The sequence below is a fragment of the Camelina sativa genome, chromosome 14 (assembly GCF_030686135.1).
Source record: "Camelina sativa cultivar CO46 ecotype springtype chromosome 14, ASM3068613v1".
NCBI classification, from domain to species: Eukaryota; Viridiplantae; Streptophyta; class Magnoliopsida; order Brassicales; family Brassicaceae; genus Camelina; species Camelina sativa.
In genome coordinates, this window is record NC_141893.1 from 11,239,674 (window position 1) to 11,263,834 (window position 24,161).

A 24,161-nucleotide genomic window follows, 5' to 3' on the forward strand; every position below is an offset into this window, starting at 1 on the left:
ATAATTAATAGGAGAGTTTTGTGGACAACCCATAGTAAATTTCTTATTTTTGAATAATAGAAAACGAGATTCATTTGGAGAATTCGTAAGAAACATTCAGAAAGAGCTATGATGTGTCCAATGAAAAGAGCTAATATAAGACAGTCTTTTTTTTTGTTTTTTTGGAGTTTGTTCAAGAATCAAAACAGCAGAAAGACATGCTAAGATCAAGAGAGATGGTGAAGGATGAAAATGATCTTGGTCATTGGGTCATCATGTTATACCATGTCAAAAGATGTGCTGCTACTTCTCCATCTACAATGTATCTTGACTCTTGTATACTACTGTTCAAACCAATTGAACAGACATGTCTCAGTTACAGGTTTAGACAAGTACACACACAATTACTTCATCTTCTTGTATTCAAACACTACTTCCAAAATCTGTAAAAGGTTTAATTGTTGTTCATGAAGTTCAAGTTTAATGTTTTACTCTAACTAAACAATTTCCTCTACATGATAAAGAACAATCGAGGAGAGAGTCACCTCTTGTAACAATCCCCAACATAGACTTTGTTGTTTTCTTTTAAAAAACTTTGGTAAGTTTTAATGCAAAAAGATAATTTCCGTAATGGGTAAAAAAATCAGTACAGAAAGGAAATGGCTTTGGCCTTTGAGCATGCAAACTGAATAAAGTTCCGTAGATCGTAGCCATACACGTTTAACATAAGGATTCTAAATTAAGAAAAAAGAAACGTTACAAGCTCCACGTTTGTTTAATATTTTGGGACCATAAATTAAGAAAATAATATTTTGGGACCATTGTAAGCTTGTTTAATCTAGATATCACAATATCTATATCTATATATATATATATATATACAAAGAAATACAAGAAACAAATAACTGTGTATAATTAATGAGAATTGAAAACAAATGAAGGTGTCTGATCTGATGATCGATTTACAAAGAGAATGGCCAACTTTGTCGTGTCCGAGCAATGATGGTATGAAGTTTTGGACACACGAGTGGGAGAAACATGGCACATGCGCTGAGTCCGAGCTTGACCAACATGATTACTTCGAAGCCGGTCTTAAACTCAAACACAAAGCTAATCTCCTTCATGCCCTAACCAATGCTGGTACAACATTCACTTCTTTTGCCCCTCGAAATTATCTCCATTGTTAGTTATGTGCAAATGGATGTTCTTTTGTTATTATATATATATATATTTTTTTTTTTGCCATGATGTAGGGATTAAACCGGATGATAAATTTTACGAAATGAAAAATATTCAAAATGCAATCAAAGAAGCAACTGGATTTATTCCGGGCATAGAATGTAATAAAGACTCGTCACATAATAGCCAACTCTGTCAGGTTTATCTATGCGTTGATACTTCGGCCTCCAAGTTCATCAACTGTCCTGTTATGCCACATGGTCGATGCGACTCTCGAGTTCAGTTTCCCAAGTTGTAATTTTTTTCGGTAAAACCAAGGTTCTTATTTTTTACGGCTGGCTGAATATAATTCTTTCTATTTATTTACGAAAACATTATATCTATTGGTTTTTATTTTGCGTTTCTTGCAACATTTACTTGTAATAAATAATAGTATATAAATTGGATGGTACACTTGATTTGCATCGATGTCGTCGACTTATAAATTTTGCTTTCTCATAATTATTAGATTTTACACAAACCTAAACAAATAAAATGAAATGGTGACAACCTAATAATTAACTAATTCATTAATAGCTTGATTAGTTGAAAAAAATGATAGTTTGATTAGTTAAATTAGTGTTTTCAAGGAAGAGACTTTCACGGTAAAGTTTGTCAAGTTGTTATTATCTTGTCGTCGTTGTGGATGCACCATCAGCCACTCGAGAATAAGGCAGCTTGATAAAATCGTATCAAGAAAGTCTTGGTCTTTATATGCCACGTTGAGAAGACTAAGATATAAGAGAGATGGTAGGCAAGAAGGGGAAGAAACATCCACAAGACTCTGGTTGGATCAAGTCAAATCGAGCGTGTCGCATGTGTAAATGCTTGTAGTCCCACATCTATGCTTATTGCTTAAGCACCCCACAAAAAGGACCAACAACTTAAGTAACCCATAGATACGCCATGTGGGACTACTAAACCTCATATTCCCAGCACCAACTAAACCTCATTCCCTCTTTTCTTCTTTCTCGTCGCTGGGTGAGACTTGAGTCACTTGACTACGTAAACACACATCACACATGTATCTCTGGAACTGGAAGTCTATATATACACTTTTTACGAAAGCCCAAGTTTTTCAAAAACAAGAACGAAAAAAAAAAGGCCCCATTTTTTAGCAAAAAGCATACTCTGTATGCTTAATTAGTCTCGGACTATAGACTATGCAACAGGTCTTGTGCCACCATATCCAGTAGTGTTACCATCACCGATTCACCATGAATTAAACAAGTCGTATAGAAAAGTCCTTTTATTTTTAGTTTATGAGTATTTTGAGGATATAGTAAATAAATAAATAAAAAGTAGCAATGAGAATAATTGTGAGTTGTGTCACATGGGCAATACGTTATTCCGTCAAACATCCATTTCATTTGAGTTGCGTGGGGAACACAAGCCGAGATGATGTTGAAATGGAAGCTCTTCTTGTATCTTGGATCAAGATGACCATTGATCCGATGATACGTTCAACAATCTCTCACAGAGATGTGGATAAGGATCTATGGGAATACTTGAAGAAGCGGTTTGCAGTAAAAAAATTTCAGTAAAACCTATATAACCAAACTTATCTATATGGAGAAACTTTTAATAAAACCGCTTCTTCAAGTATTCCCATGGATCCTTATCCACATCTCTGTGAGAGATTGTTGAACGTATCATCGGATCAATGGTCATCTTGATCCAAGATACAAGAAGAGCTTGAATTGTCCACCAATCTTCAAGGTCGGATGAACCTTCTTGAGGTTTAGCAATCGTCCCATCCAAGAAGCCAAACTTCTTGCGAGACGTCAACGCTGTTCGCATCCCACACGCCCACTCATCATAGTTGGTGCCCTTCAAAAGTCGATGCGAGATCACCGCACCGGGGTTGTCAGCCGAGGTCAAGTCATAAGGTGAGATGGTTCTTCTCACCTCCACATTCGAGGTCGTTGTCGTTACAGGAGAAGCATCAGTCGGGTTCGGGTTCAGGTTCGTAGACATTGTCTTCGTCAAAGAAAATTTAAAGTTTTCTCGAAAGAAAAGTTTCACGCTCTGATACCATGAAAATAAACAGATGCCAGAGAATTTATGTGTATTGATCTTTGTGATTGATGTACATATTTATATTGAGAAGCTAAAGCTGTAATATGAAATCTAAGAATATCTACAAGAAATCTAGGAGTATCTACACCTAAAACTCTGTTGCGGAGTACGTTTGAACAGAGTAGATATGCTGAAGTAGATTCCAATGAATATGCCTTTGTTAATGAACCGATGAAGTGGTTTGTACCAAACCACACTCCAATAGAATTTGTTAGATAGTATTTGCTTTGTTTGAGAACGCATGGATTTATAGATGAAACTACATTTATGTTCCTTAATGTTTTTATAGAAAAATTATATCTTCTAGGATAAATGTGAGGATTTTTAGTTTGTAACGTATAATACGCAGTTCCAAGCGTACTAAAGAAAACCATGTTTACTGGTTTCTTAATCATAATTATTTTTTGGAATAAAATGGTCAAGTCCATGGAGTTTTAATTTCTATTTTTTGCCTATAAATTTTTCATTTAATTAGCAAAAATTTCAATAGGTGTTTATCTAATTATTCATAATGATGATAAAATTTGATATTTATGGTAGCAAATAAATATCAATAACCAATAATCATATTAATGGAATCAAGAAAATATGTTATTATACGTATTGATCCACTTTATAGAGAAGTAAGACATGTTGGGTGGATCTAATGGATATGTGAAATTTGACAAATGCAAAGAGTTCAGTGACATAGAATAATCTGATTAACTTTATGAACACTTAAAAATAATTTTGATTAAATTGATAAGTATTTCTCTTCTAATTTTTTGCTCAATTTGTAATGGAGTTGAGATTTCTCTGCCAAATATGCTATGGAATCTGGCTCTGCAAAACCATCACAAATTTTTTATGAATGTGCGAGAAATGTTATTTTTTTCTATGAATTTCTCGTATAAACTTTTACAAATTTGCAGTGGATTTGCGAAAAAATATACTAAAGATTTGAAGTTTGTACTAGATGTCTCGTAATTCCATCGCAAATTTAGGAGAAATTGTTTTTTATTACAAATGTTCCTAACCTACTAATACTCAATTATCTATTTATAAAAAATTAGTTTTAAAATAGAAAATCCCATAAATAATTATCAACCACTTTTTGTGTGACTTCTTGCTATTAGAGATATCTCAGACATTTCTTTAGCATTTCCAAGATCTACTTCAGTAGTATTCTTGTAAATACAACTCATATGCATACAAACAAGTACGAAGAGTTTCACAATTTATATTTATCATAGTGTTGAGTGTTGACTAATTTAATATATTTGGTGCATGGTACACCTTCATGACTATGAGGACCATGATGAATACTCATACGAATTTGGATTGTTTTAATTCTTACGGATCTACGTGAATAATCAGTGAACAATACCAAAAAAAACAATACCGTGAATCCTTATCAAAATATGTCTTTGTCAATTGTCATTAAGGTCTTGATGAATGTGTCTTTGACGTGAATTCAGAACTTCATGGTTATCACAACCGAAACTAAAAATATGTAACCACAAACTCAAACACCAAATTATTTTAATTTATTATTACTTATAAATGAAAGGAAAATTACAAAATATTATCTTAAATAATTTGAAGTAACTAAGAAGCCCATGGAAAACACTGAGGCAGGCCGCCATCACGTCTAATACGACATGGACCTGCTTCAGTAATATACCAAATACATTCTTGGCAGATTCCAGATGCACCTTTTGGATTATCATCTCTATCTGCTCTAAAAATATCAAACGTAGCTGTTCTGTTGGGCCACTCGAAACTGCAAGTATATTTTGTTGTTTTACGGAGATTGACACGAAACCTGAAATCAAAACTATCTTTCCAGTTGAGTCTTATTACTCCTAAATCATCCCCTTTGTTTCTACAATGCAGAATCAACATTGCATGTGAGACCAATTTGTTAACAATAGTAACATGTTTAGCTGAAAATGGTAAAAGTCCATCAGTGGACGAATGGTTTTCTAATGATGCCGACGTTTTGAGAACAAAAATAAATAAGACTAGCACGGAAATGAAAATTTGATTTGTTGAAGAAGCCATGGTTGTGGTTTAGTTTAAGAGATTGTGAGAAAGCATGGATTTATAGATGAAACTACATTTATTTGGCTTAATGTTTTTACGAAAAAATATCTTCTAAGATAAATGTGAGAATCCTTAGTTTGTAACTTATACAGCATACGTAAAAAAAGAAAGATATTGACTGGTTTCTAAATTATTATTATTCTTTGGATATAAAGATGGTCAAATTCATGGAGTTCCCTATTTTCTTCCTATAAACTCTGATTTTGTTATTTAATAAGCAATTTCTTCCATAGGTATGTATCTAATTTTAATAATGATCATAAAATTTTATATTTATAGCAGCAGATAATTATTTAAAGTTACTTATTTTGTTATTAATATCATAGTTTAATAGGGGAATATGCTTAGTTTAAAGGTAAATAATTTATATATTACCTACTAAAACCATCGGATTAATTAGGTTCAATTCATAATTCATGAACCATGTAAGTTTCAATTTATTAGATTATGGATTTTGTTGGGTTGGTCTATTTCACACTTTTAATTTAGAATAACATTTATCTAATTTGTATTATCTTCGGGAAATTCAAAGGAAAAGGAACTCAAACTGTATTACTATTTGGTATAAACAACCCAATTAAATCCTGCCATTGAATTGACTCAAACATATACTATAACGTTATATCGGTACAGTAAAACCTCTATAAATTAATAATGTTGGGACCATGAAAATCTATTAATTAACATATAGAGGTTTTAATTTCTCAATAAATTAATTTATAGAAAGGTTTTCCTAATTTGGTAAAAAAAAAGTAAGATTTAACCTTTATTACTAATATTTGTATAAAATCAATTACAAGGAAAATAACAATTATCATGTTTTGAATATAACACTCAAAGATTTTTATATAGTAAAAAAGTTAAAAATAAACTCTAATAAAAACGTGTATATATATATTCATATATTTAGATAATTTTATATAATTATTAATTTATATTATTGATGGGACCATATATTTATAAAGGATTTTCAAAAAAAGATATTATCTTATTATATTATTGAATAATGTCCAAAATTACACTAGTTCCATCTGGAAAATTATTAATTTATAGAAATTATTAATTTATCGATTATTAATTTATAGAGGTTCTATGTATATGATACCAATTTTTAAATTACGTATAGCAGCTGGCGTTTTTTGCATATGTTTTCGCACTTTTGTATTTTTTAATACGAATATTCCAAGGAAAAAAAAGATTGTACTACATTTTAATGGCCAAACAAAATTTTGACGTGGCAAAAAGTAAAGGGAGCCAAATCTTTTGAGTGGCACTGAAAGAGAGATCAAAAAGAGCAATGAAAAAGAGATAGCAAAAGCTCACTTTTTTAGCAACAGCATGTGGCTATCTCTTCTCTACATGTCCCTGTCTCTGCTTACGTGTAATTTTCTCCTCTTTGTGTCTTGTGGCTCTGTGCGTTCCATTATTAATTTAATACCAACCTCAGCCTCTTCTTATACATAGTCTTGTCTCTGACCTCAAATAAAGAATAAACACACATAACATCAAATCTAATCTCCTCTGCTTCATCTTTCTTTTTTCTGTCTTTATGTCTTCAAAGATTGGTATGTCTGAAGTTAGAGATACTCCGGTTAAGTTGTTTGGCTGGACTATCACATCGGTCTCTCATGATCCACTCTCTTCTTCGTCCCCTGTTCTTCCCGATTCTTCCTCATCTTCTTCTTCTTCTTCACCATCACTTGGACCACACAAGGTATGTTTCAAGAAATGCTATAAGTTGACTCTTTTCTCTAATCTTGATAAGTTTTTAAACGAGTTCATGATGTTTAAATTCTAATTCTGTTTCTTCCAAATTTTTTCAGATGAACGACCAATCTGCTGCTGACAATACAAGTCTAAAAAAGATATCATCAGATCTTGACAAGGAGTCGAAAGAAACATCTGAGAACAGCGATGACCAACACAGTGAGATTACAACTACTACAACATCGGAAGAAGAGAAATCAGCTGAACTGAAGAAACCAGACAAGATTCTTCCGTGTCCGAGATGCAACAGCGGAAACACCAAGTTCTGTTACTACAACAACTACAACGTTAACCAGCCACGTCACTTCTGTAGAAACTGCCAGAGGTATTGGACTGCTGGTGGATCAATGAGGACCGTCCCCGTTGGTTCAGGCCGTCGGAAGAACAAGGGATGGGTTTCTTCAGATAATTACCTGCACATCACTTCCGATGATTCTGACAATTACAATAGCTCCTCAACGAAGATTCTAAGCTTCGAGTCTTCGGACTCTTTGGTTACTGAGGATGCTAAGCATCAATCAAGGGATGCGAAGATAAACGCTGACTTTGTTTCACAAGAAGTCAACAACTTCGAAGGGTTTCCTCCTCCGCAAGCAACATCCTCTGTTTCGCCTCCTTTGCCTTACCAATACCCTCCGAACCCTAGTTTCTACCACATGCCCGTCTACTGGGGTTGCGTAGTACCGGTTTGGTCAACCCTAGAGCCTTCCACATGTCTTGGGAAAAGGACAAAAGACGAAGCTTCGCATGAAACTGTTAGAGATGCTTCTGTAAAAGCAAGATTGGTTTCAGAACCCCAAAGTATCAGTAATGAAGCAACTAAAGCTACGGAGAACCATGTGTGGTATCCGGTATCGATGAAACATGAGAAGACAGAGCAATTTAACTTCTTCAATAATGGATCCGAAAGAAAGAGCAGCAACGAGAGGTTCGTGCCTAAAACGTATCTTAGCCTTCAAGCAAACCCTGCAGCCATGGAAAGATCTATGAACTTCAGGGAAAGCATTTAAAACGTTGACGAGATACTAATATAGAATAGTCCTACGTTATGATCATCTTTGTATATTGATTGTTACCTAGTAGATATCTTTGTTGTGTGGTGAAACTGCAGATAACTTTTAATACTCAATCTTATTTTATATGCCACAATCCCCATTTTTGTACACTATCCTAACGGATGGACATACTGAAATATAATCTCTTCTTTTGGTAAATGTGGCTATTATATAATCTCTTCTTTTATAGTATAAATTAGTTAGAAACAAAATGAATAAAGGAGAAACCATGAGTGTGAATTTTCATGTAAAGGAGAAAAAGCAGAGAATCTTAACTTTCAGTTTCAGTCCTTGGTACAGAAACAGAATCCATCTGATTGGCACAACAGAAAAAGCTAAAGGAGAAGCATAAAGTCACTTTCTTTGGAAACAATAAAAGTCTCTTCATTTGCGTTAAAAAAACAGAAAACTCTTTATCAATTTACTTTGGGATAATGACTAAATATGGGAAAGAAAAAAGAAAAGGTTAATTATTAAAATAGTTTATATAAATGGTTTGAAAATTACTAAAAAAACATTTTGTTATTCGACAACCACTAAACACACCGACGTCGCTTCTCTCGGCGGAAACGCTTGGAACACGTCCTGGAAGGTTTTGTGCCTAATAAATCAATTGCAAGGCCCAATGAGCATATGGAAAGAGTCCAACCAATGTTGAAAGCTCATACGTTAGGAAATGAACACCGTCTTGTTTTGGTGATGGAACAACAGCAAGCGTGCCGTTTTGGTGATCATATCCAACACCAAAACTAATTTTCAACCCAAAGTAAAAAGAATATAAATTTTCAAGAATTAGTTTATATCTAAAAAAGAAAAGAAAAGAAGAAGGGCATGTGTGTGGGTCCGCGTGACATGAAAGAGAGATACATAGGTAAGAAAGAAGCTTGAAGAGTTTGGGAAAACGGTTTGGAAAGAAGAAACAAATGCGATGTGTGTGTGTGATTTGGTGAGCATGTTTCATGTTTGGCCTTTCTGTTGCACAATCTCTGCCTCATTCTTTGCAACTTCCTCTTCTCTTAATTACGCATCTTCTTCGTATCTTTTTAAACTACACTCTTTTAATTTCACTTTTCTTTATCTCTCGTTGCTATTCTCATCACACATATATCTTTACAATATTTCACGTCACTTCATCATAAACGAATCACCTTTTTTATATATATATGATAATCTCTCTTGTTAATATTTATCAAAGAGGTACTAAAAACGATAATTTATCCAATGTTACACTAGACAGCCAACAACAACAACAACCTACAGTTTAGTAATAAACGTAAACACATGGACAACGACTTGAATCTTGGTTAATTTGTCTGCTTTCTAGCTATTACAGCTAACTTCATGCTTTCCTTTTGTGTAACCAAAATAATCACTTTTCTTTAACTGACTAACAGCAATGTGTTCAAGATTCACTCCGATCCCCCGTCCCCAAGCCAAGGAAATCGAAAAAATGTGGTTCCTTCTTAGCCTTCTCGATCACCTCTTCATCTACCGCTTCCGTTCCTATCCAATTCATCGGCTCATCTGGGTCCGCTTTCTCTTGGCTCCTAGGATCAATGTAGGGAAATTTGTATAAGGCGTCTGACGTGGCACCAACGTTATCGCCCACCATCATTTGGTTGCCAAACATACTCACAACCATGGGAGTGTCAATGCTCTCATAACCTGAACGTTAATACACCACAAACAATATAAAACAAGAAAATTTAATTATACTAAAACGAGTTGCAACAAACTAATGGAAGAGGAGGAAGAGCAATAGACTACCTTGAAAGCAATGGAAAGGCAACACAAGCTGGTTATGGTCACTCGTGATAGGGGCATTATTAACCAGGTGATGAGCCAAATTGAACTCGGGGAAAGGCTGAGCGAAGTAATGATTAGTGGAAAGAAAAGAGTGGTAATTAGGGTTAGGGTTAGGATGATGAGTAGTAGTGAGGTGAGGTTTAAGGGGATTCTTATTCATAAGCTTCCTTCTACGGTAGGCGGAGGAGTGTTCTCTATACTTACGAGCCATGATAACATGCCAATGGTTCTTAACAGAATTATCAGTTCTGCCAGGGAAAAGCCTCGCAATCATTGCCCATTTGTTACCATAAAGCCTATGTGCTTGCATCAGCCTCTCTTCTTCCTCCTCAGTGAAAGCTCTTCGGTTTATCCTCGGATCCAATTGGTTAAACCACCGTAGTCTACAGCTCTTCCCTGTAAACCAACAATCAAAATCAAATTAATAAGCTCACATCTTTGATTTTGTGACACAGATTGGACCTAGATGACCCATTTAAATTGTTTTTTTTATTTAAGATTTGCTTTTATCACCGGATCCTTAGAAATTAAAGCTTAAATCATAGACTGACCAAGATGGATCAAATACATTTGATGAAATTTTGAAGACCCTTTAAAAAGAAAAATTTACTTACCGGATCTTCCTTGAAGCTTTTCAGCTATGAGGTTCCAGTTTTGTGGTCCATAAATGGAGACAAGCTCTTTGAGTTTAACATCTTCAGCTGGTCTCCAATGTCCTCTCCCCAAAGTCGACGGTTTTGAAGATGAAGAAGACCAAGACTGACCACTATCTGTTGTCTCCTTCTTAGCACTCTCGCTGTTACTAAAATTAGGGTTATGATTATTATTACTCTCTTCTTCGTTAGCTGCTATGTCTCCAAGGGGACTCTTCAAGATTTCGAATTCATAACTTGTGTTGCAGTGACGATGATGATGATTCTGATTAATATTAATGTCGTTGAAAGGGAAGTCCAGAGAAGAAGAAGAAGCTCTTCTTGCGGCGATCTCATCCATCCACAGTTGTTTTTCCGTTATAAACATGGAGTAGTTGTTTTGGAGAGAGGATGAAAGGAGAAGAGAAGTGTAATTGTTGAGATATGAAAGAGATGTCACGTCAGCTTTTAGACTATTACCATCGGAGGAGAAAGACTTATGTGAGTTCATTTGCGTATTATATATACGCGTACGTATATGTGTGTCATAATTATTTTTTTTTATAAAAAAAATAGAATATCTTTTATATATATAATGGTGTTTTTGTTACGTATGGCTTTAGGTATGCGCGTGTATGTACATGTCGCGACCGTGTTTTCTGACGACTGTTAAAAAGGGTTATGGACCGTTGTCACGGACTGATTCAAACGCCATAGTTATTTGCATTTATACATTACTATTATAATTTATATTGTATAGACACCACTGTAAGGCCAGGAGAACACCAAGTGTTCTTAGCCCAAAAAAATTATAAAAATAATGAATAGTGATTTAGAACACTTTTTTTAGTTCTTGATGTAGAACTGATCTAAGCTCAGTTCTTATTTGACGTGGCTTCATGTGATTGGACGAGATTTTTTGGAAAAAAAGAAAATATTTCATTTATATAAGTAAGCAATTTAAATGTTATTTTATAAGTTTTTATAATTTGTAAAATGTTTATGAATATTATATTAATTTATAAGTATACAATTGCTTTTATATAAGTAAGCAATTTAAATGTTATTTTATAAGTTTTTATAATTTGTAAAATGTTTATGAATATTATATTAATTTATAAGTATACAACTGCTTTTATATAAGTAAGCAATTTAAATGTTATTTTATAAGTTTTTATAATTTGTAAAATGTTTATGAATATTATTTCACTATATCTTTATTTTAAGAACACCATAATTAGTTCTCCCATTTTTTTTACCTATGATCTTAACAACTGATCTAACATTATTTTCACTATATATTTAATCTAAGAACACAAAAAAAAGTTCTCCCATTATGCCCTTAATAAGTAAGTACATGTGTATTATCGATATTCGATTTTTCTGTGGACTGTTATTAAAATGTTTTCAGGTGTACCTACGTTCATAGAAGAAGTTCAAAAAGTTTCTCTGATAGAAATCATTTATTAAATTTCAATATAGTTAAGATTTTGTTAACAGTTTAGTTTTACAGGTTTACTACAGGACCATAGATTGGTAATAATAATAATTAAGAAATGAGTATATTCGAGTTTGGACTGTAAACTCCCTTATAAAAATTTCCTTTTTCTATGAATATTTATCTTTATATACATGTACGTATGTAAGATATTACTTCCTCTTTAAATGGGAAACCAATGGATTATGATTTATGACAAGACAAATTAATGTGGTGAGTATCGACCAAAAAACAGTTAATGTGGTGAGTATATTATTGGACGAATCCCAAATGAATCCTACCATTAATAGGTGAAATTTTATCCTCTACTAATCAATGCATGGTTTTATAGGTGCGAAGTGAAAAATATTAGTAAAAGCTAATGAGATGAAAGAAAAAAGCTGAAGCAGAACTAACTACCTAAAAAGGATGAAGGCAAAAGAGAGTTTACCATTGGGGAATGAGTTGTGTCTCTTCTTAGCACAACCAAATTCTCTCGGACAGTATTTTTTAATTCTTTCACTTCCATTTTCCTTAAACTTTACCTTTTTCTCTCTAACCATCGCTTCTGTAATCTCCCACATGTCTCTCTTTCCTTGTACTTTTTTCCTATAGCTACCATTTTGTTTATGTGAAACCCTCTATTAATTGAAAAAATTAACCTCATCTTTTCTCTTAATCGATATTCCCATTTTCTCCATGTCATGTGTATGTTTTTTTTTGTAGCATGCAGTCTCATGAATTTTTACTAACCACACATCCAACCCTAGATATCTCACATAATATATATAAGCAGTGTGGCCGTGTGGATGAGTAATGATCATATACAGTAAAAAGTAAATAAATAATCTTGTAAGACCTTTTCGTATTTGACCAGAAACCCCAATTGGCAGACGTAACCATTAAATATGAGATAAATTTTAATATCAGATTCAAAAGGCTCTCAGAGCTGTACGATCCTCTGCACAGAGATTAACCGAACGCACTATTAACTCTCTTTTTCTCTTCTCATGTTTTTTTAATCGGTCAATCACTTTGAAATACATATTAATATTATAAATGAAACATTTAATTTTATGAAACAGAAGTTATTTGTTTTGAAAAACCCCCATTTGTAGGAAAAATTATTATTATTATTTCTTATCATTTAAATGAAAATATAAAATTGGTGTAAAGTGTAAACACACTAATATGTTATTTGTAAAAAAGACTTAACTAACCCAACTGACAAGAGCCACTAGCTAAGGACGTGGGGGCTTCCGGATTTGCTTCTTCTTTTGTTCTGTGTGAATCAATCTTGCTACTTTGCTTCTAAATTTGTATATTGTTAAAAACATATTTACACATGCATGGATTTCAATGTTTACATAATCTTTGAAAAGTAAAGAGAAAATTTAACTTGGGTAAAGGATTATGATGTTACCGCAGTGTGGTTTGTCTTAGCGAGTGAATAACTGAATAAGCAACTACATTACTCTCGAAACAGATGTATGAAAAGCTCATATAATTGCTTACCATTTCTTTAAATTACTAGTTTACTATTTTAATCTAAGGGACCAAAATGATTCGAGGTCATCATAAAGTAGATTGCGATCTCATGGTCAATCCTTTTCAGGTGAGTAAATTAGTCTACGGTCCAAACTCTAATTTTATTTTATTTTTTCATAAAAAAAAACTCTAATTAATATACCCATTTTCTACATAGCGTTAAACGTTTATTCAGTCTGCCACCAAAATACATCAAATGTAAATGATTTCATTCACTAAACCGCTGCAACTAATCCAAAGCTCAAATTTACTCATAATCTATATTTTATTTTTCTCGGCCATTCTTTGACATCATAGCCCAACCCTCCGTTCAAACACCTAATTCACTTTAACTCAAACTATTTCGGTCAGTTTAGAAGTTTCTATAACCGTAATTATTTCCAGTGAACTATTTTGTTCATATTTGTATTAAACTTATAATACCCTCTTGTGCGATTATGCTATAAGTTATACGTTTGATCAGGTTCATGTCTACTAAGTTCAAAATCGTTTCCAAGAGGACGCTTGTCAATGAGTTTTTTTTACGTGGCATTGACGTGTCTTTGATGGGATTAGTTATCTACTTATCTTACACTAAGAAAGACAAATATATTCCATATATACATTTTTCTTTTCACCAAACAAGAGTTCTTTTTTCTAAAATATTTTAGATGTCTTCAATACTAGTTTTCAATGGCTCAATGCAAGTAAACATTGAAAATTAAAATTCGTTACAATGGAAAGAAAAAGTATTTATATTACCTTTGCCTTAATAAACTATTGGTAATTGCTAATGAAAGGTGGAGATGATGAACACGTGCATATTAAGAATAACATAGGATCCAATTCAATTCACAGGAGAAGTCTTTTCTCTTCAACTGTGATGCGTCCCCATGGCCCGATTTTGGCGTGTGATGTCGCACAAACATCACGTGTATTCTCCTTATTGTACTACACACACGCACAATCACCATAAATCTATCGAACAATCACGAACATTTAGGGGAATGAATTATGAATATACTTGCTTAGAAAAGAGAAACTGTAGAACAAAACCAAATCAAACTAATTTGGGTTTTTGTCTATGAATTTAGTGCGGTTCTATAACGCTTGGAGTCTTATATAAAAGGACAAGGTTAAGTGTGCTATTTTAGGAAATACAGGATTAGATCACTAAAATATTCATTCAATGTACATATTTGAGAGGCTAGCTATTTCAAATGTTAATCAATTGAATGATTAAAGTATATTAAAGCTGTTCGCAAACATCTTCTTCTTCTTCTTTTTTTTTTTTAAGTTTGGATGTTTAATAATAACGGAGAGTGGAGCAAATTTCGAAGTACACTCCCTTGTGAAAACGCGCACAACGCTCCCCTCTTTTGGGCTTAGTCCTCTCTTTTTTTACCAGAGTCTTTTAACTTTTGACTTTAGTGAGAATTAGAGCTTTAGTTCTCGAAAAACACATTTATCTCTTGAAGATTCATCTCCTTTTGTGTCTTTATTTCACTGTTCCGCAAAATATCTTATAGGTTTTGATAGCAACAGTTTGGGGAAGATCCAGATCTAGGTTTTCTTCAAGGTTTTTCAGAAATTTTCAGTCAACTCCTCAGGTTTACCAAGATGTCTGCTGCGATGGACAAAGCTCTGATGCACATGTCTCTTGATGAAGATGACGAGCCATTTATGATGCCAAATCTTCCAGAATTCTGTGCTAGTGAAAAGAATGAATTCAGCCTTATACAGCGTATCCTCAATCCAAATTCACAAAAAGTTTCTAATGTTGTTCTTACTATGCCAAGTAAACGGCAAAAGATTGGGAGAGTTAGAGGCCTGGCTCTCTCCAAAGAGCGTTTCCAGTTTATCTTCTCAAAGGAGTATGATCTTTTGGAAATCATGGAAAAAGGTTTTCAAACGTTCAATGAATGGGGTCTCGTTCTTGACAGATGGATGGAGAAACCTCCAAGCGATTTTCTCCAATTTGTGAAGATCTGGGTCCAGATCCGCAACATTCCGGTGAACCACTACATTGACAAAGCAATTACAGCCCTGGGAGAGCTGATTGGGCAAGTCCTTGAGGTAGTTTTTGATCCGGATAAACCGCAGAATCAAGATTTCGTTAGGGTGCTGATTGAGTTTGATGTGTCAAGACCCCTACGGAAATCTAAGGTTATTGGCTTGTCTCATAGTCAATCGACCACCATCTACTTCCACTACGAAAGAGTGCAAAAGCGATGCTATAATTGTCAAAGATTGACGCATGAGGCAGATCTTTGCTCCATCCTGCTTTTGAAAAAAACAAGAATTGGAAGATAGGAAACTCTTAGGGCTCGCAGTTGAGAAACCAAAACCTGCACTGGTCCTGAAAAATTCAGATCCTCTATTTGGAATTCTAGGGGAAAGTCAAGTTGGTATAAATCCCTAAACAGGTCATCCCCGAATCGCTCCAGAGATTCTTGAAGGAATGAGACAGTACTTGGTTATCTCCAATGGTGAAAATAGAGCAATAAGAGAAGCGAGAGTAAAGAATTCGGCTGCAGAGGCAGAGAAGGATCCCTTCACCAAGAAAGCGGTGTTACAGCTAGAACCAATTCCAATTGTATCTCATGATCTAAACAAAAGTAAAGGTCTGGTTTTCGGCTATGAATCTGAAGATTCTTTTACCAACTCGGAGAGATTGATTCCCAAGGGTCAGAAACTAATGGCAGGGGCCTTTCAGGCTGAAGAGACGAGAAGGAATAGAAACATTCAGTCTACATTGCAAACGGACCTGGTTCTCTCGTCCCCTCTAGCTTCTATCTCTCCCCCAGGGACCTCTACGGTCTATAGGATAGGCATCTTTGAGGTTGGTCCTTCCGGGGTTCCACGGAAAACCTCAAAACAAAGGAGGAGAACTTCAAAAGATCACATGAAAAGTATAGGGAAAGATCTCAGACTCTCTCAAGGAGAGGCATCACTCAAAACGGGTACAGATGAAGGTTTTTTGGAGAAAAGGAAAGCGGGTAAGCTGGATGGTGTTTCCAAGGCTGCAAAACCGCAACCACCTGAGATGGTCCCAAAGGGGGGACCGTCCAACGCCTAATGAACTTCGTGAGTTGGAATTTCCAAGGAGTGGGGCGGCCTCACGACTTGACAATTCCGCATCTCAAGGAGATACAGAAAACGTATTTCCCGGAGATTCTGTTTCTGATGGAGACCAAAAATTGTAGAAATGTTTTAGTAGATTTGCAAGTGTGGCTGGGCTATGATAATATTTTCACGGTGGAACCAGAAGGACTCAGCGGTGGTTTAGCTCTTTTTTGGAAAAACTCTGTACATATCGACTTTAAGTTTGTAAATAAGAATCTTTTGGACCTAGAAGCTCAAGTTGGTAATGTTGCTATGTACATCTCCTATGTTTATGGAAACCCATTGGCAGGTTCAAGGCAAGAGGTTTGGGAGAGGCTAATGCGGATAGGATCTCAGAGAACCTCCATCTGGTGTATGTTGGGGGATTTCAATGAGATTCTTCATAATGGAGAAAACTAGGAGGTCCTCCAAGATCCAACCAGTCTTTTCAAGGTTTCGCGGACATGCTATCAATCTGTGGGATGTTGGAACTTAAAAGTAAAGGGAATAGCTTCACCTGGGGTGGCATGCGGGGAACCACTTGGGTGCAGTGCAAGCTGGATAGAAGCTTTGGAAACAAAGAATGGTTCAAGCACTTCCCGGCTTCGAATCAATCCTTCCTAGAGAAAAGAGGATCAGATCATAGACCGGTCTTGGTAAGTCTTTTAGCTTCGAAGGAATCATACAGGGGTCACTTTAGATTTGACAAAAGATTTCTGTTCAAACCAAATGTCAAAGAGTCGATTACCCTGGCTTGGAACTCTTCTCTAGTACGTCAAAGAGAAGGATCAGTCTCTGATAAGTTGAGATGTTGTAGAACGGCTTTGAGCAAGTGGAAAAAGGAAAACTATATCAATGCGGCAGATAAGATCTCCCATCTTCAAGTTGCACTTGAATCAGAGCAATCGGCTCATCCTCCTTCTCAGAACCTGGTGTTTAAGTTGAAAGAAGATCTGATCCTAGCCTAAAAAGAAGAAGAGACTTATTGGAGCCAAAAATCTTCGGAGAAATGGCTATTAGATGGAGATAAGAACACCAAGTACTTTCATGCATCTGTAAAAGCCAACAGGTCAAAGAATGGTATCTCTAAGCTTGTTGATGTAAATGGAAATGTTCAGAGATCAGAGGCCTCAAAAGGAGAAGTTGCTAATAGTTACTTCAAGTCATTATTCACATCTTCTAATCCGGGTAACTTTCAGTCTCTCTTCTCTGACCTACCTCCTCGGGTGTCTACATTGATGAATGATGGTTTAACAAAGCTGGTAAGTAAAGAAGAAATAAAGGAAGCTGTCTTTGCTATAAAACCCTCAAGCGCACTAGGCTCGGATGGAATGACATGCCTTTTCTTTCAACACTATTGGGACGTGATTAGAGAAGAGGTTACCAAGGAGATACAAGCTTTCTTCACCTCTGGCTCATTTCCCAAGGAATGGAACTATATTCAACTTTGCCTCATTCCAAAGATTGCAAACCCAATGCATATGTCAGATCTTCAACCTATTAGCTTATGCTCAGTTCTGTACAAAATCATCTCCAATATCCTCGTTAACAGGCTGAAACCGCTTTTGTGTGTCATTGTATCTCCAAATCAGACGGCTTTTGTACCTGAAAGGTTGATCTTTGATAACATCATGGTGGCTCATGAGCTAGTTCACGCCCTCCGCACTGACCCTCAAGTATCAAAGAGTTTTTTGGCCATCAAAACCGACATGTCCAAAGCTTTTGATCGGGTTGAGTGGTCGTATATCAAAGCTCTTCTAACAGCCATGGGGTTCCATTCAAAGTGGATTGGTTGGATAATGGCTTATGTGACTTCAGTAACGTTCACGGTTCTTCTTAATGATCAAGAGCATGGTATGATAGTCCTAGAACATGGTTTAAGATAGGGAGACCCCTTATCTCCCTTCCTATTCATCCTTTGTACTGAAGGTTTAACTCACATGTTCAATAAAGCAGAATCAAAAGGCAAGATCAATGGAGTCCAATACTCGGAAGAAGGACCATCATTACATCACCTTCTATTCGCCGATGATAGCTTATTTCTCTGTAAAGCGGAGGTAGAGCAATGCACTCAGCTTAATCAGATCTTAAAAGAGTATGGTGAGGCTACTGGTCAAATCATCAATCTTTCGAAATCATCCATTACTTTTGGGAGCAAAGTGGTCGAAGATGTGAAACTTCAGATCAAACAGGTAATGGGAATTGAGAATGAGGGAGGAGCAGGATCATACCTTGGGCTACCAGAATGCTTTAGTGGCTCCAAAAAGGACATGCTAGCATATATCCATGACAAACTTAAGAATAGACTGTCAGGTTATTTTGCAAGAAATCTTATCACAAGGGGCAAAGAAGTTTTGTTGAAATTTGTAGCAATGGTTATGCCAGTCTACGCGATGTCTTGCTTCAAAGTCCCTAAGTCTACGTGTAATGCCCTGTCCAGTGCAATGGCCGATTTTTGGTGGCAAGCTTTAGAGCATAAAAGGAAGATCCACTGGGTAAGCTGGGAAAAGATGTGCTTATCTAAGGAGCATGGTGGTTTGGGCTTCAGAGACATTGCAAGTTTCAACCAAGCATTGTTAGCCAAACAAGCTTGGCGACTTCTTCAAAACCCAAACTGCCTTTTTGCAAGGATTTTAAGAGCCGATACTACCTGCATACTGATTTCTTAAATGCTGAAGTCGGAGATCGCCCCTCATTTGCCTGGAGAAGTGTGCTTCATGGGTCAGAACTTCTACAACAAAACCTAAAAAAGAAAATTGGCAATGGGAAATCAGTCAGAGTTTGGATGGATCAGTGCATCTTTGATGGTGAATGGAGAGCCCCTTATAGTAGACAAATACATATGAACATCTCCCTCAAGGTCAGTGATCTTATTCATCATCATTCAAATGGTTGGGACCGAGATCGTCTCGACGACCTGTTCTATCCCCAAGATATTGATCGCATTCTGGCAATCAAGCTGGTTCTAGATGAGGAAGATTTCTGGTGCTGGGAGCCAAATAAATCTGGAGATTACTCGGTTAAGACTGGGTATGATTTAGCTCTCTCCATTAATAAAGGCCAGCTCATTGAAGAAGCTTTGTGTCAACCTTCTCTGAATCCCTTAAAAGAGAAAATTTGGTCTATCAACACGGAGCCTAAGATCAAAATTTTCCTTTGGAAAACCTTAAGTGGAGCCCTTCCTGTTGCTGAGAGACTTATCTCAAGAGGAATGAGGATTGACAGGAGATGTCAGTTATGTGGTTTTGAGGGGGAAGATATCAATCACGTCCTCTTTACTTGTGCAATTGCGAGACAGGTTTGGGCCCTTTCTCTTTTCCCACACCCTGAGAATGGTTTCTCACAACATTCTGTTTATGGAAACCTTGATTTCTTGCTGACCATGGGTGAGAGTTCGAGTATCCAGTTAGATATCAGACAATCTTTTCGTTGGGTTTTGTGGTCTCTTTGAAAAAATAGAAACAAATTCTCCATTGAAGGGAGACAATTTGTGGCCATGGAAACAATAGGCAAGATAAGGGATAATGTCTCAGATTGGTTTTTAGCTCAACAGGTGGCTAAGGAAACTCAGACTCAGAGCACTACCCAGAATAGTGCAACAAGAAAACGATGGATAACCCCTCCCTCTACATGGGATAAATGCAACATAGGGGTATCTTGGGATAAATAAAAAAGTTTGGTTGGAGGCTCCTGGGTTGTCATAGACACTTCGGGATCGGTCAAACTTCACAGTCGGAGGGCTTTTGCAAACATTAATTCATGATCGGAAGCTTATCTGGTCTGTTTTATGTGGGCAGCTGAAAACATGTCTAGTTATAGGTTTACTCGGATCATCTTTGCTTTAGAAGAATCGATCCTGGTCAAAGCTGTCAACAGACCAAAAGCATGACCATCCTTTAGGTTTCAAGTTTCAGAAATGAGGAAAACTCTTTCTCCTTTTTTGTTTTGGAAGGTGGTTTCGGAAACAAGAGTAACTAACAGAGGGCCTTATCGCATTGCTTAAAGTGTCACCAAATCTGACCGATGTCACTCTTATGTTCAAACGGGCTTCCCGCTTTGACTCAAGGATATCTTCGTCAATGAGATGGTGTCCCCCTCTCTTTAGTTATTAGTTCTAACCTGGGTGGTTGTATTAATTATTTTTTGTAGAGCTGTCTTAGCTGTCGCTAACATCCAATGTTTTGTATAGTAGAACCTTGTAATCTTAATATATATACCTTTCAGATGAAAGAAAAAAACGGAGAGTGGAGACGTTTTCACTACTGTATATTTGCAACTGTTTCATATATGATATAACATAATATTATAAAATATAGTGTTAATTTTGTTTTATTTTGACCAGCAGTATTTATTATGAAGATATGTAATAACTGAAAAAAGTATAATACTAGTTTTTAATTTATACGTAATTCTGCGCAAATACATACTGTACGTTAATCAGTTAAGTGGAATTAGGTCCGGTTTGATTTGGGTGTAAAGATATTTTTGTAGTAATTAATGCAAAATGGATCGGATTTGGTGTTTAAAAAAAAATAGAGAAAAACTATAGTGAGCTAGGGAAACAGAAATGAACAAGAAACTGAAAGAAAGTGAGAGTAATGAAAGGAAGTGGAGAGACAGAGAGGATAAATGGTGGGAACAGATCACGAAGACACACACAAACTCATACTGTTTTTGGAGTTTCCAAAAAGAGATGACGTGAAAGGTAACCAAACAGTAAAGTCTATCTCTCCCAATTTTCAAAGATGAATGAATCAATGACCCATCTAATCTCATAGCCTCCTTTGCCCCTATATCTAATTTCACATCCACCAATAAAGTTTGTCTTAAATTCTACCCTCTTTCTTTAACCTCTTTCGTATTTTTGGTTACAATCACACTACTTCTTGTTTCTATAACCGGACTTGGTTCTCCTAGAATTATAACTTAAACGGTCCTTTATAGTTAGTTTTAAGTTTTAACTAATTAGAGGTTTCAACTCCATATGGTATTTTTATGTATAAATGATTTGCCGGACCAAAGCTCTTATCATTTATAAACATATATTAAAACTCTCGTGTTTGTAACGTTAAACAACTTATAATCTTAAACAGAAGAAAAAGAAGAAAAACAGTGAATAATAAAGAAAAAAAGATAGCTAGCTACACGAAGTATTGATGAATACATGGTCACACATGTTAAGTATATTATTGTATACTCAACTATACGAAGTATATGTATTACATGACCGCATGCATAAACTATATGATGTTATGCAGTCAACATCATAGACATATATGATTTTATATCTTGAAGATAATTATAAATAAATTTTTATATCTTGAAAATAATTATAATGATTTTTATTAAACTATTTATTTTAGCTTGAAAAATAAAAAGTAACTAAGTATAAGAATGAATATATTAGGGATATATAAAAAATATTTCGATATTGAATAGAATATGTCTTTTGATCATGAAAACCCATAAATGATTTAGTATAATAATTTATTATTTTTTATTATTTTAATTTAGAATTTTTTTTTAGTGTTGGCCAACGCCGGAGTCAACGTCGGTTCTCGCCAGAATCAGTTGACCGGTGTACTGGATTATATGTCTATGATATTGATCGCATAACATCATGTAGTTTATGTATATGGTCATGTAATACATATACTTCATGTAGTTAAGTATACATTAATATATTTGGTATGTGTGACCATGTATTCTCCGATACTACGTGTAGCTAGCTATCTTTTCTCCAATAATAAATATCTGTTAAATTGGTTAGTAGTCGGTTCTAAACCATTTTATATGAAAGTGGGGGATGACCCGACCTGAGATCATGCCTATAAAATAAGACCCTGTTGAACTTGGTACGAAATTTTTCTGTGTATATATTTTAAAATTATATGGAAGGACAATAATGAAGAAAAAGAATTGATGGTGAAATAAAGATAAAATAACTAAAGTTAAATTATAATATATAGTATTAAAGAATAAAGACGAAGGAATGTGACAAGTAGTGGGGCGTAAGGGAGCAGCAGAAGACAAAGGCTAATCCATGAGATTTTGTTAGGTGTGTTCCCTTGACAGAGCCATATTTTGAATCCTTCTCTTGCTCTAATAAAAATTCATAACCCTACCAATTAAATAGTTACGACATCCAACTCATGGGTTCGTCTAATTTTGTCTTGAATATTTGGTCGAGGTTTATTGTATGATTTTTTTGGTCCGAGCGGTTTAAATTATGAAGCTATGAAAATTAAATTTTACGAATCATTATTATGGAGGTATTCAAAACATTAATAGTGTAATCTGATTTATTTATTTTTCCTTTAAATAAATAAAATTTTGGTTATTTGAGTAGTGGAAGAAAATATTATTCTGCCACGGCAACAAGACTTACGTAATCGAAATATGTATTCTATAGATCGAATATTCATTATTTTGTCAAGACGAAAAGATAGTAAAACCTAAATTCAATTTAAATTGGTCTTCTTCGTCAAGGTGTCTTTAATTTCAAGTGTCATCTTGATTATTTTCAAGAAGACTAAATAATAGTATAAAGGATTATACATCAAATATGTATCAAAATATATATATATACAGTCACACGAGGAATTAAGTTCTAACGATGGAGAAAATCTTCTAACGATCATAATTTCTAGTATCGTGCTAAACGGTCTTCTTGCTTTCAATACGAGATGCAAAGCAGAAACGGCGTACAAATAAATATACGTACACATGAGTCTGATCTCTCATGCATAATAGTAATGGAAACTTTGGTGATGCATGTCGTATGGGTATTCAGGCTGCGTCTTAACCGAAGTCCGTTAAGAGTGTCTCATTTAAAGGAATTAAAAAAAGGACAAAAAAGTACTCTTTGCATGATAATATTTGTTAAATCTTTGAAAAGTAATGGGTGTAAGTATGGGTAAGTTGTCAGAAACCTAATGCAAAGACCCACTTCTTATTGTTCAAAGGACACTTACCTGCCCCACCCTCACATGCTTTAATGCTCCGATCCCTTCTTCGATCTGTTCAACGCAAGGAAACATAATCTAACACGACTTGGCTAACGTTAACATTATCATATACATCTCTAATAAATAACTCAAAGTCCATACCAACATAATCTAATCAGTAAATAAAAGTATCTGCCCGTTTCTTCACTTTCAATACATAATATCCTATAAATGTATAATGCATGACTTTCAAGCCAAGTAAAGAAAATTTGGATTTGGAGCCACAACCGTATATTTCATTTTAAGGTAATATATTTTCTAAAGATTTTTGAGTTTGCTTAGTGAATCTGCTCACAAGTGGTTTGTTTGAGTCTTTTGTTAGTCACCTTTTAAAAAAAAAACTTTGAATACATATACCAAATCTTGATTAATATAGCCACTCAGTGACTGGTTTTGGAACAAATACATTCTTTTAATGTACCAA

The 24,161-nt window shown here is 35.0% G+C and overlaps 5 protein-coding genes and 1 pseudogene across 6 annotated transcripts; 4 read left to right on the forward strand and 2 right to left on the reverse strand.

Moving 5' to 3' along the window:
* Positions 1–792: 792 nt before the first annotated feature.
* On the forward strand, positions 793–1,551 carry LOC147928062 (ribonuclease 3-like). The gene is made up of 2 exons (XM_087484990.1): positions 793–1,119; positions 1,233–1,551. Exons 1-2 carry the CDS (start codon positions 915–917, stop codon positions 1,454–1,456), a joined length of 429 nt encoding a protein of 142 aa, XP_087341116.1. The 5' UTR covers positions 793–914; the 3' UTR covers positions 1,457–1,551.
* A 3,231-nt stretch (positions 1,552–4,782) lies between these two features.
* On the reverse strand, positions 4,783–5,521 carry LOC104743512 (S-protein homolog 5). The gene has a single exon (XM_010464583.2). The coding sequence runs from the start codon at positions 5,317–5,319 to the stop codon at positions 4,864–4,866; it is 456 nt and encodes a 151-aa protein (XP_010462885.2). The 5' UTR covers positions 5,320–5,521; the 3' UTR covers positions 4,783–4,863.
* A 1,295-nt stretch (positions 5,522–6,816) lies between these two features.
* LOC104741169 (dof zinc finger protein DOF1.3-like) lies at positions 6,817–8,342 on the forward strand. Its single transcript, XM_010461960.3, has 2 exons — positions 6,817–7,075; positions 7,185–8,342. Exons 1-2 carry the CDS (start codon positions 6,911–6,913, stop codon positions 8,136–8,138), a joined length of 1,119 nt encoding a protein of 372 aa, XP_010460262.2. The 5' UTR covers positions 6,817–6,910; the 3' UTR covers positions 8,139–8,342.
* Positions 8,343–9,316: 974 nt separating this feature from the next.
* LOC104741170 (transcription factor MYB117-like) lies at positions 9,317–11,101 on the reverse strand. Its single transcript, XM_010461961.3, has 3 exons — positions 10,604–11,101; positions 9,951–10,385; positions 9,317–9,848 (listed from the first exon to the last, which is right to left on the reverse strand). Exons 1-3 carry the CDS (start codon positions 11,007–11,009, stop codon positions 9,586–9,588), a joined length of 1,104 nt encoding a protein of 367 aa, XP_010460263.2. The 5' UTR covers positions 11,010–11,101; the 3' UTR covers positions 9,317–9,585.
* Positions 11,102–14,952: 3,851 nt separating this feature from the next.
* On the forward strand, positions 14,953–16,982 carry LOC147928063 (uncharacterized; annotated as a pseudogene). The gene has a single exon (XR_015579324.1). The product of XR_015579324.1 is annotated as an uncharacterized LOC147928063 (transcript).
* A 212-nt stretch (positions 16,983–17,194) lies between these two features.
* LOC109128670 (uncharacterized) lies at positions 17,195–20,181 on the forward strand. Its single transcript, XM_019235500.2, has 4 exons — positions 17,195–17,662; positions 17,849–18,584; positions 18,687–19,225; positions 19,279–20,181. The coding sequence occupies exons 1-4, from the start codon at positions 17,195–17,197 to the stop codon at positions 20,179–20,181; spliced, it is 2,646 nt and encodes an 881-aa protein (XP_019091045.2).
* Positions 20,182–24,161: the final 3,980 nt, after the last annotated feature.

What these genes read in the sequence shown, in the direction of transcription:
- LOC109128670 (XM_019235500.2), top strand. Translation starts at nt 17,195, where the DNA reads ATGCTATCAATCTGTGGGATGTTGGAACTTAAAAGTAAAGGGAATAGC. An exon ending in ATCCTCCTTCTCAGAACCTG is followed by an intron (nt 17,663 to 17,848) that starts GTGTTTAAGTTG and finishes GGAAATGTTCAG; the next exon opens with AGATCAGAGGCCTCAAAAGG. An exon ending in ATAAAAGGAAGATCCACTGG is followed by an intron (nt 19,226 to 19,278) that starts GTAAGCTGGGAA and finishes TTTGGGCTTCAG; the next exon opens with AGACATTGCAAGTTTCAACC.
- LOC104741170 (XM_010461961.3), bottom strand. Translation starts at nt 11,009, where the DNA reads ATGTTTATAACGGAAAAACAACTGTGGATGGATGAGATCGCCGCAAGA. An exon ending in AAAGCTTCAAGGAAGATCCG is followed by an intron (nt 10,386 to 10,603) that starts GTAAGTAAATTT and finishes GTTGGTTTACAG; the next exon opens with GGAAGAGCTGTAGACTACGG. An exon ending in GCCTTTCCATTGCTTTCAAG is followed by an intron (nt 9,849 to 9,950) that starts GTAGTCTATTGC and finishes ATTAACGTTCAG; the next exon opens with GTTATGAGAGCATTGACACT.
- LOC104741169 (XM_010461960.3), top strand. Translation starts at nt 6,911, where the DNA reads ATGTCTTCAAAGATTGGTATGTCTGAAGTTAGAGATACTCCGGTTAAG. An exon ending in CATCACTTGGACCACACAAG is followed by an intron (nt 7,076 to 7,184) that starts GTATGTTTCAAG and finishes AAATTTTTTCAG; the next exon opens with ATGAACGACCAATCTGCTGC.
- LOC104743512 (XM_010464583.2), bottom strand. Translation starts at nt 5,319, where the DNA reads ATGGCTTCTTCAACAAATCAAATTTTCATTTCCGTGCTAGTCTTATTT.
- LOC147928062 (XM_087484990.1), top strand. Translation starts at nt 915, where the DNA reads ATGAAGGTGTCTGATCTGATGATCGATTTACAAAGAGAATGGCCAACT. An exon ending in TCATGCCCTAACCAATGCTG is followed by an intron (nt 1,120 to 1,232) that starts GTACAACATTCA and finishes GCCATGATGTAG; the next exon opens with GGATTAAACCGGATGATAAA.